This window comes from Pelecanus crispus, chromosome 18, assembly GCF_030463565.1.
Source record: "Pelecanus crispus isolate bPelCri1 chromosome 18, bPelCri1.pri, whole genome shotgun sequence".
In the NCBI taxonomy this organism is placed as follows: Eukaryota; Metazoa; Chordata; class Aves; order Pelecaniformes; family Pelecanidae; genus Pelecanus; species Pelecanus crispus.
In genome coordinates, this window is record NC_134660.1 from 7982815 (window position 1) to 7997945 (window position 15131).

Here is a 15131-nt window from a genome sequence, read left to right on the forward strand (position 1 = left end):
AGAGGCTGATAAGGTGGGTGGAAAATTGGCTGGACTGCCAGGCTCAAAGAGTTGTGAACGTAGAGAAATGGGCTGACTGGAATGTCATGAAGGTTCAAAAGAGCAAGGGCAAGGTTTTGCATCTGATGGAGGAACCAGCCCATGCAGTCATGCAGGCTGGTGGCTAGCTGCCTAGGAAGCAGATGCACAGGAAAAGATGTGGGGTTTTAGTAGACAGCCAGCTGAACGTGAGACCACAGCGTGCCCTTGCAGTAAAATAGGTCAACTGCATCCTGAGCTGTGTTAGTCAAAGTGTTGCCAGCAGGTGCAGGAAAATGTCCCTGCCCCTCTGTCCCATTGGAGATGGCATCTAGTGTGCTGCATGGAGGCTGGGGCTCCGCAGTCCAATAAGGATATTGACATACTGCAGGGAGTCCAAGAAAGGCCACCAAGGAGGGTAGGGCGCTGTCAAACATGACATGCAAGGAGACACTGAGAGAACGGGGTCTGCTCTTCCAGCAGAAGAGGTGGCTCAGGGGAGATCTTCTTCCTTTCTACAGCTGCTTGATCAGAGGAGACAGAGAAGGTGCACATAGCATCTGGCCCAGGTGACAGGGAGGGCCTTCTTGGAGTAGAGACGCTGGACAGCAGCTGGGACATGGAGAAATCTGCTTCAGCAGTAAGCTAAAAGAAGTAAGAACAACTGGAATGGGTTTTGCAGGGAAGTTGTGCAATCTCCATCCTGGGAGGTGTTTAACCTAGACTGAATGAGACCATGAGTAACTGGATCTAATGGGATCTATTCCGAGCAGGGGGGTGATCTGGACGGCCACTGGAGGTGCCTTCTCACCTACATTCTGAGATTCCCACCCTTACACCAGCCCTCCCTGAGCCCTGCACGCCCATGGGCTCACTTGTCCTCACACCCCCTCGGCCTCAGCAGAGCTGTCAGGCCTTGTGCCGGCACTGGGGAGAGGCAGCTGAAGGGAGGCTCTGCAGCCTGCTCCTTCCTTCCCCTGGGCAGGAAATGCGTGGCTGCTCTTTGCAGCCCCTGCGGTGGCAGGCAGCTGTGGGAAGCTGGTGCATGTGGCGGGTGAGGGCCCTGCAGCTGCCGCAGGCTGGAGCGGGCACTGGGCAGGCTTGTTGTTGGTGGGAGAGGACGGGCAGAGTGGGCTTGCAGGAGACAAAGTTGTGCCCGTGCAGAGCCGCTGAGCACTGGGAGCCCGGGCGAGCCCCCGAGCGGCGCCGGCGCAGGGCTCAGCCCCGGGGCGGAGCTGGCGGCGGCGGCGAGGAGAGGGGAGGAGAGGAGAGGAGAGGAGAGGAGAGGAGAGGAGAGGAGAGGAGAGGAGAGGAGAGGAGAGGAGAGGAGAGGAGAGGAGAGGAGAGGAGAGGAGAGGAGAGGAGAGGAGAGGAGAGGAGAGGGGAGGAGAGGAGAGGGAGGGGAGGGGCGGGGAGGGGAGGGGAGGGGAGGGGAGGGGAGGGGCGGGGAGGGGAGGGGAGGGGAGGAGGCGGCGCGGCCGGAGCAGAGAGCCGGGGCTGGCGGCGGGCAGCGAGGCGCGGGCGGCGGAGCGGCGGGATGCGGCGGTGCCGGGGCGCAGGGCTGGCGGGGCTGGCCGCGGTGCTGCTGGGTGCGCGGGACTGGCGGCGGTGGCGGGGGGGTAGGCTCTGTGCCCGGGCTGCTCCCCAGGGAGCCCAGCGCCAGCTCGGCCCTCTCCTTCTGCACCGTCTCTTTCCCCTCCCGGCCTCTCTGCCCTCTCTGCTCCCCCTTTCCCAGAGCTCTGCAGTCCCCCCTACGTAGCCTCCTTTGTTCCCATCATCTCTACCATCACAACTTGGCTGGCACGTGCGCCCGCTGCTCCGGGCACACACTCTTGCCTCTGGTAATTCCGCACTTACTATTGCCCTGATTTCAGCCCTCCTTCACTGCAACACCCACTCTCGCTGGCTACTCTTCCTCTCTCCATCTGTGCATCCACCCCTCTTCTGACCCATCTCTCCATGCATCTACCATCCCTAACCCTCTTCCTGCTCTGAGACCCCTCTCTCATCTCTCCTTCTGCTTCCTTCATAGCTGTGGCAACAGGTTTGCTTTCCTGCACCGCACCATACATCCTCTCATCCCCCCGTGCATTCAGCCTTTATTTCTGTTCTGAATTCAGCCCTCCTTCCTTCACTGGTACACACCCAACTCTTCCGTTGCCTCTCCCTCTCGCTGTCCGTCCATCCATCCATGCACCTGACTTTCATCCCATCTCTGCATGCATCAGTTCCAAATTCCCTGCCAGCTTTTGTCCCTCACTCCACACACCCACACCAGGATCACTCTCCATCCCAGTTGAACAGGTCTCCATTCATTCCAGTCCGGTTCTGTCTCACTGCCACTCTTCACAACAGTTTCTCTGGGAAAAATCAGAGCTGGGCAATCGTTGATGAACTTTGGGCTTCCCTTCTCCTTTCTGTGCAGTGGCTGTGGGCAGAGCCCAGGTGCAGCAGGACCCCTTGGCAGAGACCACCGAGGGCACCGACATCAGCATCAACTGCTCACACCCCAACATAAACACCAACGACTTTATCCACTGGTACCGTCAGCTCCCGGGCCGAGGCCCCGCATTCATCGCGTTCATTGCTAAAGACTCCAAGGATGTGCAGGACCCTCCGGGGCGGCTGTCGGTGGCGGCAGACCGCCGGTCCAGCGCCCTGCGGCTCTCCCGGCCCCGGCGCGGGGACGCGGCGGTGTATTACTGCGGCGTGGGAGGCACGGGGAGAGGAGCCGGGGCTGCGGGCGGGCACGAACCGCGGCGGGCGGGGCCGGGCGTGTGTGGGGGGGGCGGGGGGACAGCCCCGGCGGGAACGACAGGGGGCGCTGCCGCTCCGCCCGCCGGGGCCGCCTCAGCTCTGAGGAGGTGATAAGGGAGGCAAGGAGGGAGACCAGAGCTCTGCAGCCTCTCACCCATGGGCCACTAGGACACTGGGTGTGGCTCTGAAGTGGGTGAGGCTCAGCTTTGCAAGTGACAAGAAGTGACAAGAGGAACATGAGGACAATGGGTGTTTGAGGGTGGTCCTGCGGGACTAGGCAACACCTCTTCAGGCACCCTTAGGGGAAGGGTCAAAGGTGGGGGCCTACAGGAAAGATGGGGAGAATCTTTTTAGCAAGGCCTCTTGTGACAGCACAAGGAGGAATGGTTTTAAGCTAAAGGAGGGTAGATTTAGGCTGGAATCAAATCCCACTGTCAGTGACATGACCCTGTGGAGCTGGGCGTTATCTCCTCTCCCACAGCACCTTTCCAGAGCAGAGTTGCATTGCGGCACTTGTGGGTCTGTAGAGCTGCTGGGCCTCAGGAAAGCTGTGCTTGAGGCAGACAAGGCAGCACAGAGCAGCGTTGCATGTTCATGCAACAGTCACTGTCCTGGGCCTGCCTTCAGCCAAGGGGGTGTTGCGTTCCCAGGGACAGGGGAGTTTGTGAGACTGCTGACCTCCCCAGGGCCTCCCACATGCCCACAGTTCCTCTCTGGAGGACAACAGATTGCTGTTCATATGGCGTGCTCCAGGGCCAAGGGGGTAATTCTGAGCAGAGACGCAGCAAGGCAAGGACTGACGGCCATTGGCAGCGGAGTAACTAGGGCTGTCTTCCTCAGCTTCAAGAGGCAGTGCCTGGAAGGGGACTCGCTGCAGCGCGTCCCACCCTCCAACGCCTCGAGCAGTGATGAAGGGTTGCCCTGTGCCCCCACCTATTTCCTTCCACAAAGCAATGGCTTTCTTCATCAGCAGTCAGTATGCAGATGGTCAGACCACCTAATGGACACAGGCAGGGTTGCAACAAATTTTATTGATTTTGGAGAGGGAAATGAGGTCACTCCAAGTAGAAGCCCCCATTGAGGGGAGCAGCAGGAGCAGCCAAGAAGCTGTTTCCCTTTTGCTGTGGCAGAGTTCCCACAGGGCATGTGGGGACCTGCCTGGCAAAGGGAGAGAGGCTAGCAGCTCCCTGCAGGCTGGTTTCTGGGGTCCTCACTGCAGGCTTTGAGAGGAGGACAAGACAACATAGAAAAGAAAGAAAAACAGTGAGTGGAATACAGGAAAGGTGGACATTGGCCATGTTTTCAGAGAGCCCAGGCTGGCCCCTTCCAGTCTGCCCTTGCAGGGCAAGTCAGACAAGTTGCTCTTAAAGCAACAGCATGAAGTTTGATCCTGTGTCCAGCACCATGTTCTGAGTTCCTGGGGGTCCTTATCAGGGTTCATTGCCAGCATAATTAGCAGGGGGGGCATCTGCTGCCACAGTAGCGGCTGGTAATGCAGGAGAGGTCACAGCACCCAGAGGTGATGGGCACTCCGTCACAGCTGAGGATGCTGCCAACATCAGCAGAGGTGGAGGATCCCACAAGGGTGTTCTGTGGGAAGGAGCTGAGGATGGGTCCGGGCAGGGTCACCATCACAGCAGGGGGTTCAATGACAACAGTGGAGTTCTGGCACTGCCTGACACAGGGCTCGTTGCAGCTGTTGGCCAGCGTGGGTCGGGCTGCAGGGCTGGCAGGGCTGGCAGGGCTGGCACTGGTCGTAGCAGGACATGTCTCTGGGCTGGAGATGCACCTGGGAGAGGGGGCAGGGGGGAAGCAAAACACAGGGATGCATGAGGAGCAGCCTGTCACCACACCATGAGGGAGCCAAAACCCATGCAGGACCGGGAGGTGGAAGCTGTGCAGAGATGTATGAGGGCTTCTTGGCCTCATCCTGACAGGACCCACCATCTCCTGTGCAGCTACTGTCCAGCCTCTTAGTCTAGAAGCCACCTCACTACAGTCCCAGCTTCCCTCCATGGCTAACTTTCTCACCACTTCCCTCTCCCACAACAAGCACCCACAAGATCTGCCATAGGACAAGGCTGGTGCCAGCTGAGAGGTCCATTGAGGTGAGACCTCCTTTTAGACAAAGCAGACAAGGAGAAGGGGCTTCAGACTCACCTGACTCCCAAGGAGAAGGAGGCAAGAGAAGTGGATGAGAGAGCGAGGAGCTGGGCTGGCTTTTATCATGGACCTTTCCTGCCCCAGGCTGCCAGAGGCACCCCTTGTAGAGGTGGTTATTTTCTGACAAGCTCATCTTGAATGCAAGACATGCCAGCTAATGCTATGGGCTGTGTTTTGGCTTCCTCGATTGCAGCTTTTCATTTCCTGCTTTATGCCAGGCACATTCCCCAGTGAAGGCGTATTTTGCATGACAGGATGAGAGGCCCAAGCATTTCCAGTGCAAAACACATCAGTGTGGGCAGAGGACTCATCTCAACATGCTGCAAGTGCCCAGTGAAGGACACTGAAGATAGACTGAACGGCTGGATTAGACAACACACATACACACACATACACACACACGAATCTAGACATCCAGTCACCTGAGTTAATGGAGAAGACTCAAGGCACCCAGACAAAGGCTGTCTACACTGTCCAGGACCACTGCACAGTGTTGGACTTGAACAGAGTCCTCTTCTGCGTGTCCTTTTTGCAAGGGTTCAGCATGGCTGCGGGAAGACTGCTCGGCACTGGGTGAGAGTGGGAGATGCAGGTGATGAGAGTAACGTGCCCAGCTTGAGCCCATCTGCCCACACCAAAGCCCTTTCCCTGCTCTCTGTCTGTCCCTGAGTACCATGGACATGGATGTGGGCTTTAGCCATGAGATGGAGGTGCTTGTAGGCTCTGGTAGGACAGCCTGTGGGTTCCCTTCTGATCGCGTGATGAAGCAAGCCATGCACACGTGACCAGGTAGGCAGGCCCTGCTGTGGGATTATGCCAGCTGGGGAGTGTAGAGGCCATGATCGCTCAGTTGCAGGATCAGTGTGTCCAGAAAGATGATTTGTCCCATTTACTGTGCACATCTGCTGTGGGATGGGATAAGTCCTGTGTGTGAATTGAAGAGCAGGGCTCTGTTTTGGGGCCAGCCTTGTTTAATATCTTTATCAATGATCTGGATGAGGGGATTGAGTGCACCCTCAGGAAGTTTGCAGACGACACCAATCTGGGTGGGAGTGTCGATCTGCTGGAGGGTAGGATGGCCCAGCAGAGGGACCTGGACACGCTGGACCCATGGGCTGAGGCCAACTGTATGACATTTAACAAGGCCAAGTGTCGGGTCCTGCACTTTGGTCAAAACAACCCCATGCAACGCTGCAGGCTTGGGGAAGAGTGGCTGGAAAGCTGCCTGGCCGAAAAGGACCTGGGGGTGTTGGTAGACAGCCGGCTGGACATGAGCCAGCAGTGTGCCCAGGTGGCCAAGAAGGCCAACAGCATCCTGGCTTCTATCAGGAATAGTGTGGCCAGCAGGAGCAGGGAGGTGATTGTGCCCCTGTACTCGGCTGTCGTGGTTTAGCCCCAGCCAGCAACTAAGCACCACGCAGCCGCTCGCTCACTCCCCCTACCCCGATGGGATGGGGGAGAGAATCGGAGGAGTAAGAGTGAGAAACACTCCTGGGTGGAGATAAGAACAGTTTAATAATTGAAATAAAGTAAAATAGTAATGCTAATAGTAACAGTATAATAATGATAATAATAACAATGATACACGAAGCAAGTGATGCACAATGCAATTGCTCACCACCCGCCGACTGATACCCAGACAGTTCCCGAGCGGCGATCGCTGCTCCCTGGCCACCCCCCCCCCAGTTTATATACTGAGCATGACGTCATATGGTATGGAATAGCCCTTTGGTCAGTTGGGATCAACTATTCTGGCTGTGCCCCCTCCCAGTTTCTTGTGCGCCTGGCAGAGCATGGGAAGCTGAAAAAGTCCTTGACTCGCATAAGCAGTACTCAGCAACAACTAAAAACATCAGCATGTTATCAACATTCTTCCCCTACTAAATCCAACACACGGCACTATGCCTGCTACTAGGAAGAAAATTAACTCTATCCCAGCCGAAACCAGGACAGTATCCACCCCTTATTCTATACCATCTACGTCATGCACAGGCCCTCCCCTTTCCAATGTGTTCCAATTAATCACCACCGCTTTCCCTATCTTGATATACACACAGATATCATTCCCTTCGCCTATGGCCCATCCCTCTAAAATGTCCATTGAGTTCATTTAGCCCATGACTTTGGGTTCCATCTGTCATCACAGTCTTTCAGAGCAGGAGAGGTGGTGTGCCGTGTTGGACTGTTGCATGCTGAAGTCAGTTCTCATTCCAACATGGTTTCATCAAAGTTCATTTTCATTAAGCTGGGTAATTCTTACTGCAATACCATTGATGTGGCATATAGCAATCATAATATATAGTATTATATACTTAATATTAACCTACTGTATTATTATATTAACATGCAGTTAAGAGATAACATACAGTTAAGAGATAACATACAGTATTATAAAGCAATTAATATCATACAATTCAGTTCATTGGCTATTTTCACCCAAAATCAAGTCCCCTTCAGGTACACATTGGGCTTCCCCATACTTTCGCATCACCCACCAAGTGCACCCAGGTTCTTGAGCAAAAGCAATCCCACGAATGGGTTTGCCTTTGCCAGAGGGGGAAGTAACCCAGACTGTCCTCCCCAGCATATTTTTCATGTGCACTACAGGAACTTTATCTCCTTCTACAGTACGTAAAAGTTTTGATTGGGCTGGGCCAGCTCGATTGGCAGATCTCCTGGTGTTGACTAACCAGGTGGCTTTTGCTAAATGCGTATCCCAATGTTTAAACGTCCCACCACCCATTGCTCTCAAGGTAGTCTTTAACAATCCATTGTATCGCTCAATTTTCCCGGAGGCTGGTGCATGGTAAGGGATGTGATACACCCACTCAATGCCATGCTCTTTGGCCCAGGTGTCTATGAGGTTGTTTCGGAAATGACTCCCGTTGTCTGACTCAATTCTTTCTGGGGTGCCATGTCACCGCAGGACTTGCTTTTCAAGGCCCAGGATGGTGTTCCGGGCGGTGGCATGGGGCACGGGATGTGTTTCCAACCATCCAGTGGTTGCTTCCACCATGGTGAGCACATAGCGCTTGCCTTGGCGGGTCTGTGGGAGCGTGATGTAATCAATCTGCCAGGCCTCCCCATATTTGTATTTCAGCCATCGTTCACTATACCCAAGGGGCTTGAACTGCTTGGCTTGCTTGATTGCAGCGCATGTTTCACACTCATGAATAACCTGTGCAATACTGTCCATAGTTAAGTCCACCCCTCGATCACGAGCCCATTTATACGTTGCATCCCTTCCTTGATGGCCTGAGGCGTCATGGGCCCACCGAGCTATAAATAATTCACCCTTATGTTGCCAGTCCAAATGCACCTGAGCCACTTCAATCTTAGCAGCCTGATCTACTTGCTGGTTGTTTTGATGTTCTTCAGTGGCCCGACTCTTAGGTACATGAGCATCTACATGACGAACTTTTACAACCAGGTTCTCTACCCAGGCACCCATATCTTGCCACAATGCAGCAGCCCAGATGGGTTTGCCTCTGCGCTGCCAGTTGCTCTGCTTCCATTGCTGCAGCCACCCCCACAGGGCATTTGCCACCATCCATGAGTCAGTATAGAGATAAAGGACTGGCCACTTTTCTCTTTCAGCAATATCTAAAGCCAGCTGGATGGCTTTCACCTCTGCAAACTGACTCGACTCCCCTTCTCCTTCAGCAGTTTCTGTGACTTGTCATATAGGTCTCCATACAGCAGCTTTCCACCTCCGATGCTTTCCCACAAGACGACAGGACCCATCAGTGAACAGGGCATATTGCTTCTCATTTTCTGGCAATTTATTATACAGTGGGGCCTCTTCAGCACGTGTCACCTCCTCCTCTGGTGATATTCTAAGGTTTTTTCCTTCTGGCCAGTCCATGATCACTTCCAAGTTTCCTGGGTGACTGGGGTTTCCTATTCGAGCCCGTTGTGTGATCAATGCAACCCACTTACTCCATGTAGCATCAGTTGCATGATGTGTAGAGGGGACCCTCCCTTTGAACATCCAGCCCAACACCGGCAGTCGGGGTGCCAGGAGGAGCTGTGCTTCAGTACCAACCACTTCTGAAGCAGCTCAAACCCCTTCATATGCTGCCAGTATCTCTTTCTCAGTTGGAGTATAGCGGGCTTCGGGTCCTCTGTATCCCCGACTCCAAAACCCTCGTGGTCGACCTCGAGTCTCCCCTGCTGCTCTCTGCCAGAGGCTCCAGGTAGGGCCATTCTCCCCGGCTGCAGTGTAGAGCACATTTTTAATATCCTGCCCTGCCCGGACTGGCCCAAGGGCTACTGCATGAACTATCTCACGTTTAATTTGTTCAAAGGCTTGTTGTTGCTCAGGGCCCCATTTGAATTCATTCTTCTTCCGGGTCACTTGATAGAGAGGGCTTACGATCAGACTGTAATTTGGAATATGCATTCTCCAAAAACCCACAACGCCTAAGAAAGCTTGTGTTTCCTTTTTGCTAGTTGGTGGGGACATAGCTGTTATTTTCTTGATCACATCCATTGGGATCTGATGACGTCCATCTTGCCATTTTATTCCTAAAAACTGGATCTCCTGTGCAGGTCCCTTGACCTTACTCTGTTTTATGGCAAAACCAGCCTTCAGAAGGATTTGGACTATTTTCTTTCCCTTCTCAAAAACTTCTTCTGCTGTGTTGCCCCACACAATGATGTCATCAATGTACTGCAGATGTTCTGGAGCTTCACCCTGTTCCAGTGCCGTCTGGATCAGTCCATGGCAAATGGTGGGGCTGTGCTTCCACCCCTGGGGCAGTCGGTTCCAGGTGTACTGAACACCCCTCCAGGTAAAAGCAAACTGGGGTCTGCACTCTGCTGCCAAAGGGATGGAGAAAAATGCATTAGCAATATCAATTGTGGCATACCACTTAGCTGCCTTTGACTCCAGTTCATATTGAAGTTCTAGCATGTCTGGCATGGCAGCACTCAGCGGCGGTGTAACTTCGTTCAGGCCACGATAGTCCACTGCTAGTCTCCACTCCCCATTAGACTTTTGCACTGGCCATATGGGACTGTTAAAGGGTGAGCGAGTCTTGCTGATCACTCCCTGGCTCTCCAGTCGACGAATCAGGTTATGGATGGGAATCAGGGAGTCTCGGTTGGTGTGATATTGCCACCTGTGCACAGTTGTGGTAGCAATGGGCACCTGTTGTTCCTCAACCTTCAGCAACCCTACAATCGAAGGGTCCTCTGAGAGACTGGGCAAGGTGGACAGCTGTTTAATTTCCTCTGTCTCCAAAGCAGCTATACCAAAAGCCCACCGGTACCCTTTTGGGTCCTTGAAATACCCTCTCCTGAGGTAGCCTATGCCAAGGATGCACGGAGCATCTGGGCCAGTCACAATGGGGTGCTTTTGCCACTCATTCCCAGTTAGGCTCACTTCAGCTTCCAGTACAGTTAGCTGTTGGGATCCCCCTGTCACTCCAGAAATACAAAGGGGTTCTGCCCCTCTATAGTTTGATGGCATTACCGTGCACTGTGCACCAGTGTCCACTAGAGCCTTATACTCCTGTGGGTCTGACGTTCCAGGCCATCGAATCCACACAGTCCAGTAAACCCGGTTGTCCCTTTCCTCCACCTGGCTGGAGGCAGGGCCCCTCTAACACTGGTCACAGTATTCGCTGTTCACTTCCTGTAAATGTGAATCAAAAGTCCCCTGATCAAGGTCGGAAGTAAAATTAGCCCTCTTACTCTGTCTGGGGAACTGCTCACTGGAAACTGGAGCTGCAATTTTCCTGGGAGAACCGCCTTTTCTAATAGTTTTTCCCTGCAACTCACGCACCCGTGCCTCTAAGGTTGAGGTGGGTTTTCCACCCCACTTTCTCATGTCCTCTCCATAATCACGCAGGTAAAACCACAGGGTGCCCCGTGGTGTGTATCCTCTATATCCTCTCTCTTGAGCATAGGGACGTTGACACCTAATGGCTGAGACACTGGTCCGTGCAGGTGGGGAGTAGGACAGATCCTCTCTGAGTTGTTGGAACTCTTGGCACAGTTTTTCCACAGCCGAGACACAGGCCCGTAGGGAGGAAGAGAGCTTTTCTTCGTATTCCCGGAGTTGTCTAGCCACTTCATCCACCGTTGGTGCCTCGTCATCTTTCCAGGCTAGCATTGCCAACGAGTTGGAATACGATGCTGGTGCACTCCGTACCACCTTCCGCCACATGGATTGTGTGCACCTGACTTCATCTGGGTCTTTGGGTAACTGCTCATCATTCAGGTCACTGTAAATCACCTCCAGCACGCCTAATTCCCTCAGGTACTGGATACCTTTCTCTACGGTGGTCCATTTGCTTGGGCGGTATAAAACATCCTCCTTGAAGGGATGCCTTTCCTTCACGCTTGACAGAAGTCACCTCCAGAGGCTGAGCGGTTTTGCCCCTTTTCCAATTGCTTTGTCAATGCCCCCTCCCCTGGAAAGGGATCCCAGCTGCTTGGCTTCCCTACCCTCTAAATCCAGGCTACTGGCCCCGTTATCCCAGCATCGGAGCAGCCAGGTGATGATGTGCTCGCCTGGATGACGACCGAAGTCTTTTCGCATATCTCGCAGCTCACTCAGGGATAGGGACTCAGGGAAATCCTGGCTTGTATCAGGAATAGTGTGGCCAGCAGGAGCAGGGAGGTGATTGTGCCCCTGTACTCGGCGCTGGTGAGGCCGCACCTGGAATACTGTGTCCAGTTTTGGGTCCCTCAATACAAGAAAGACATTGAGGTGCTGGAGCATGTTCAGAGAAGGGCAATGAAGCTGGGGAAGGGTCTGGAGCACAGGCCTTCTGAGGAGCGGCTGAGGGAACTGGGGTTGTTTAGCCTGGAGAAGAGGAGTCTGAGGGGAGACCTTATCGCTCTCTACAGCTCCCTGAAAGGAGGTTGTAGTGAGGTGGGTGTTGGTCTCTTCTCCCATGTAGTTAGCGATAGCACGAGATGAAATGGGCTCAAGCTGCACCAGGGGAGGTTTAGGTTGGAAATTAGGAAAAATTTCTTTATGGAGAGTGTGGTGAATCATTGGAACAGGCTGCCCAGAGAGGTGGTGGAGTCACCATCCCTGGAAGTGTTCAAACAATGGGTAGATGTGGCACTTGGGGACATGGTTTAGTCTAGTCTACCCGTGATTGTTTTAGTGTGGAATTGGTAGTGTAGGTTACTGGTTGGATTGGATGATCTTAAAGGTCTTTTCCAACCTAAACGATTCTTTGATGTCTCTTCACTGACTGTGGGAAGAGTCTGTAGAGACTGTTAGAGCAGGTCCAGAGGAGGGCCAGAAAAGTGAACAGGGGGTTGGAACACATCTCCTATGAAGGAAGTCTGAGAGAGGTTGGGGTTGTTGAGCCTGGAGAGGGAAGGGCTCAGGGGAGGCCTTCCTGAGGCCTTTCAGTACTTAAAGGGGGCTTATAAGAAAGAGAGAAAAAGATGTTTTGCCAGGCTCTGTAGCGACAGGACAAGGGGCAGTGGCTTTAAACTGAAGGAGGGTATATTTAGCTTGTGTATAAAGAAGAATTATTTTCCAATGTGGGTGGTGAGACCCTGGAATATGTCACCCAGAGGTGTTGTGGATGCCCCATGACTGGAAGTGTTCAAGGTCAGGTTAGATGGGGCTTTGAGCAAGCTGACCTAATGAAAGATTTCCCTGCCCATGGTGGGCGAGTTAGACTAGATGTTCTTTCAGGGTCCCTTCCAACCCAAACCATTCTATGATTTGATGAATTCTATGTATAGATGCATATTCTATACAGCTAATTCTATGAATTATGCCAGTAACAAAGATGGCTCTGAGGTTCACCCCTGCAGGGCAGGGAGTTTGGGTGGAATAAGCTTCTACATGAGGATGTCTGGAATCTGAGCTGGTCCCACAGGGCTGGAAGGACGTGTTCCCTGAAGGGATCTTGATCCATTTTATTTACTAAGAATGAGGTGTAAAGCACAGCACAGAAGTCAGAAGAGAATCCCTCTCCCTCGAGAGCTCATTTGGGCAGCGTGCATGGCAGGAGCGGGGTGAAATGGGAAGCACAGGTTGAGGCAGCTCTGTGCCTGCCTTCTGCACAGCAGAGCCACAGGATTGCTCTTGCTCTGCGCCTGTAAGAAGTGAAGATGGAGAGGAAGCAGCTGAGGGCCACACTGCCAACGCTGAAGATAATCACAGCCTTGTTTGCAGAAGTGCCAGCACAAGCCATGGCCAGCAGGGCTGGCGCAACACTGAAGAAGTGGCAGATGTGCCTGGGCCCACAGAGAGCCAACTGGGAGGTGAGTCTTGTATGCAGAGCAGGAGGCAGGGAACCGGCCAGCCATGTCCCTGCCACCAGCCAGATGCACACAGCCTGATGCAGGATGGCCCCATAGCACAGCGGGTTGCAGGTAGGCAAGCTGTGGCCATAGGACATGACAGTGTAGAGGGAGCAGTGCTCTCCGCCCAGCAGCTGGAAGTCCTCCAGCACCCTTGGAAGGAAGACACCGCAGAAGGGCTTTTGGTCTTCAGTCCTTCTGAAGGAGAGCAGCCTCCTTGTGACCTCACCTCCCTTCCACCCCAGAGCAACACCCGTCTCCTGTGCACCTTGGGGAGTGTCCACAGAGGGAAGGACCACATGGAGGCCAGGCTTGAATGCACCAGAACTTTAATGAGACTAAAGAGGAGACAGGCGATTCCTATGAGGCTTGCCTCGAGGGAACCTTGCTGCCACTGTGACCCAAAGCAAACAAAGAAAAAGGACAGAAAGGCAAGGTCGGTCAGCTATGCTGAAAACAACATCCAAAAGATCAATCCGGTGCCCAGCACCGTGTTCTGAGTTCCTCAAGGTGTCTCCCTGGGGCTTTCCCAAGCATCTTTAACAGGGGAGGCACCTTCTGCCACAGTAGCGGCTGGTAATGCCAGAGAGGCCAAAGCCCCCAGAGGAGATGGGCACTCCCTCAGAGCTGAGGATGCTGCCGACAGCAGCAGAGGTGGAGGATCCCACAACGGTGTTCTGCGGGAAGGAGCTGAGGATGGGTCCGGGCAGGGTCACCACCACAGGAGAGGGCTCAATGACGACGGTGGAGTTCTGGCACTGCCTGACACAGGGCTCGTTGCAGCTGTTGGCCAGCGGGGTCGGGCCGCAGGGCTGGCAGGGCAGGCACGGGCTGTAGCAGGACATGTCTCTGGGCTGGAGATGCACCTGGGAGAGAGGGCAGGGGGGAAGCAGAACACAAAGATGGGTGAGAAGCAGCCTGGTTACACAGTGACAAAGGAGGCAAGGTACTACTAAGAAGGGAGCTGGACACTGTGCCAGCAGCCACAGGGTCTCCATTGCCCTACAAAGAGCAGCCTGGCCCAGGGACGCTCTCTCCTAATTCATGAGCCAAAAGCCCCCACAGCCACATCCCAGCCTCTCTCTAACCAGACCTTCTCCCCACTTCCCTCTCCCATGACCAGAAGATCTGAAATGCAGCAAAGAACAGAGCAATTTCAGCTGAGAGGTCCATCAGGGAGAGATCTCAGTTTGGAAGAGGAGGAGAAGGGGCTTCAGACTCACCTGGTTCCCAAGCAGAAGGAGGCAAGAGAAGTGGATGAGAGAGCAGGCACTTGCGCTGCCTTTTATACCTGCCCTTCATTGCCGCAGGACCAGAGGCACCCGCGGCAGAGGTAGCAATTCTCGGACAAGCTCATCTTGAATGCAAACCAGCGCAGCTAATGACAGGGGCTGTGCTTTGGTTTCCTGCACTGCTGCCTTTTCATTTCCAGATTTGTGCCATGCCCATTTTCCAGTGAAGGCTTCTTCTGAGCACTCGGATGAGAGGCCCCAGCATTTGTAGGACAGGAATGCAGCAGTGCTGGCAGAAGTCTCAGCTCAAGCGCTGGATGGGTCCAGAGCAAGCAGGTGACGTCAGCCTGGGTCACTGCGGTGGGGCTGTCTGCAGTGGTGTTCTCAGGAAGAAGGTCCAGCCACCCTCAGCTGAACACTATGGGCTCCCATGCATGAGGACGTCCTATGTCCTTATCTTTCCCTCCCTCCTCACATCACCCCAATGCTCACTTGTTGTTGCCTCCCCAGGTGTGTGCATTGTGCTCCTAGGTTTTGACCCCATCCTGCCTAACACTGCCCTCAGGAAGAAATTCTGACCTCTTTTGACTCATTCCCTCTCTGTGCAGTCTGTGAGCACACAGGTGATGCCATGGGCATGCCTGGGGCCTTGTCCTTGCCCACAATGCTCTAGCATTG

At 54.0% G+C, this 15131-nt stretch overlaps 1 protein-coding gene and 1 gene segment (V, D, J or C); one reads left to right on the forward strand and one right to left on the reverse strand.

Moving 5' to 3' along the window:
* The first annotated feature begins 1555 nt into the window (after window positions 1–1555).
* Window positions 1556–9498, forward strand: LOC142595190 (T cell receptor alpha variable 4-like). The segment is given in 3 exon segments: window positions 1556–1607; window positions 2444–2727; window positions 9490–9498. Coding segments are annotated over 3 exon segments (345 nt in total).
* A 4262-nt stretch (window positions 9499–13760) lies between these two features.
* On the reverse strand, window positions 13761–14066 carry LOC142595336 (feather keratin Cos1-1/Cos1-3/Cos2-1-like). Its single transcript, XM_075723116.1, has one exon. It carries the CDS (start codon window positions 14064–14066, stop codon window positions 13761–13763), a length of 306 nt encoding a protein of 101 aa, XP_075579231.1.
* Between the last annotated feature and the right edge of the window lie 1065 nt (window positions 14067–15131).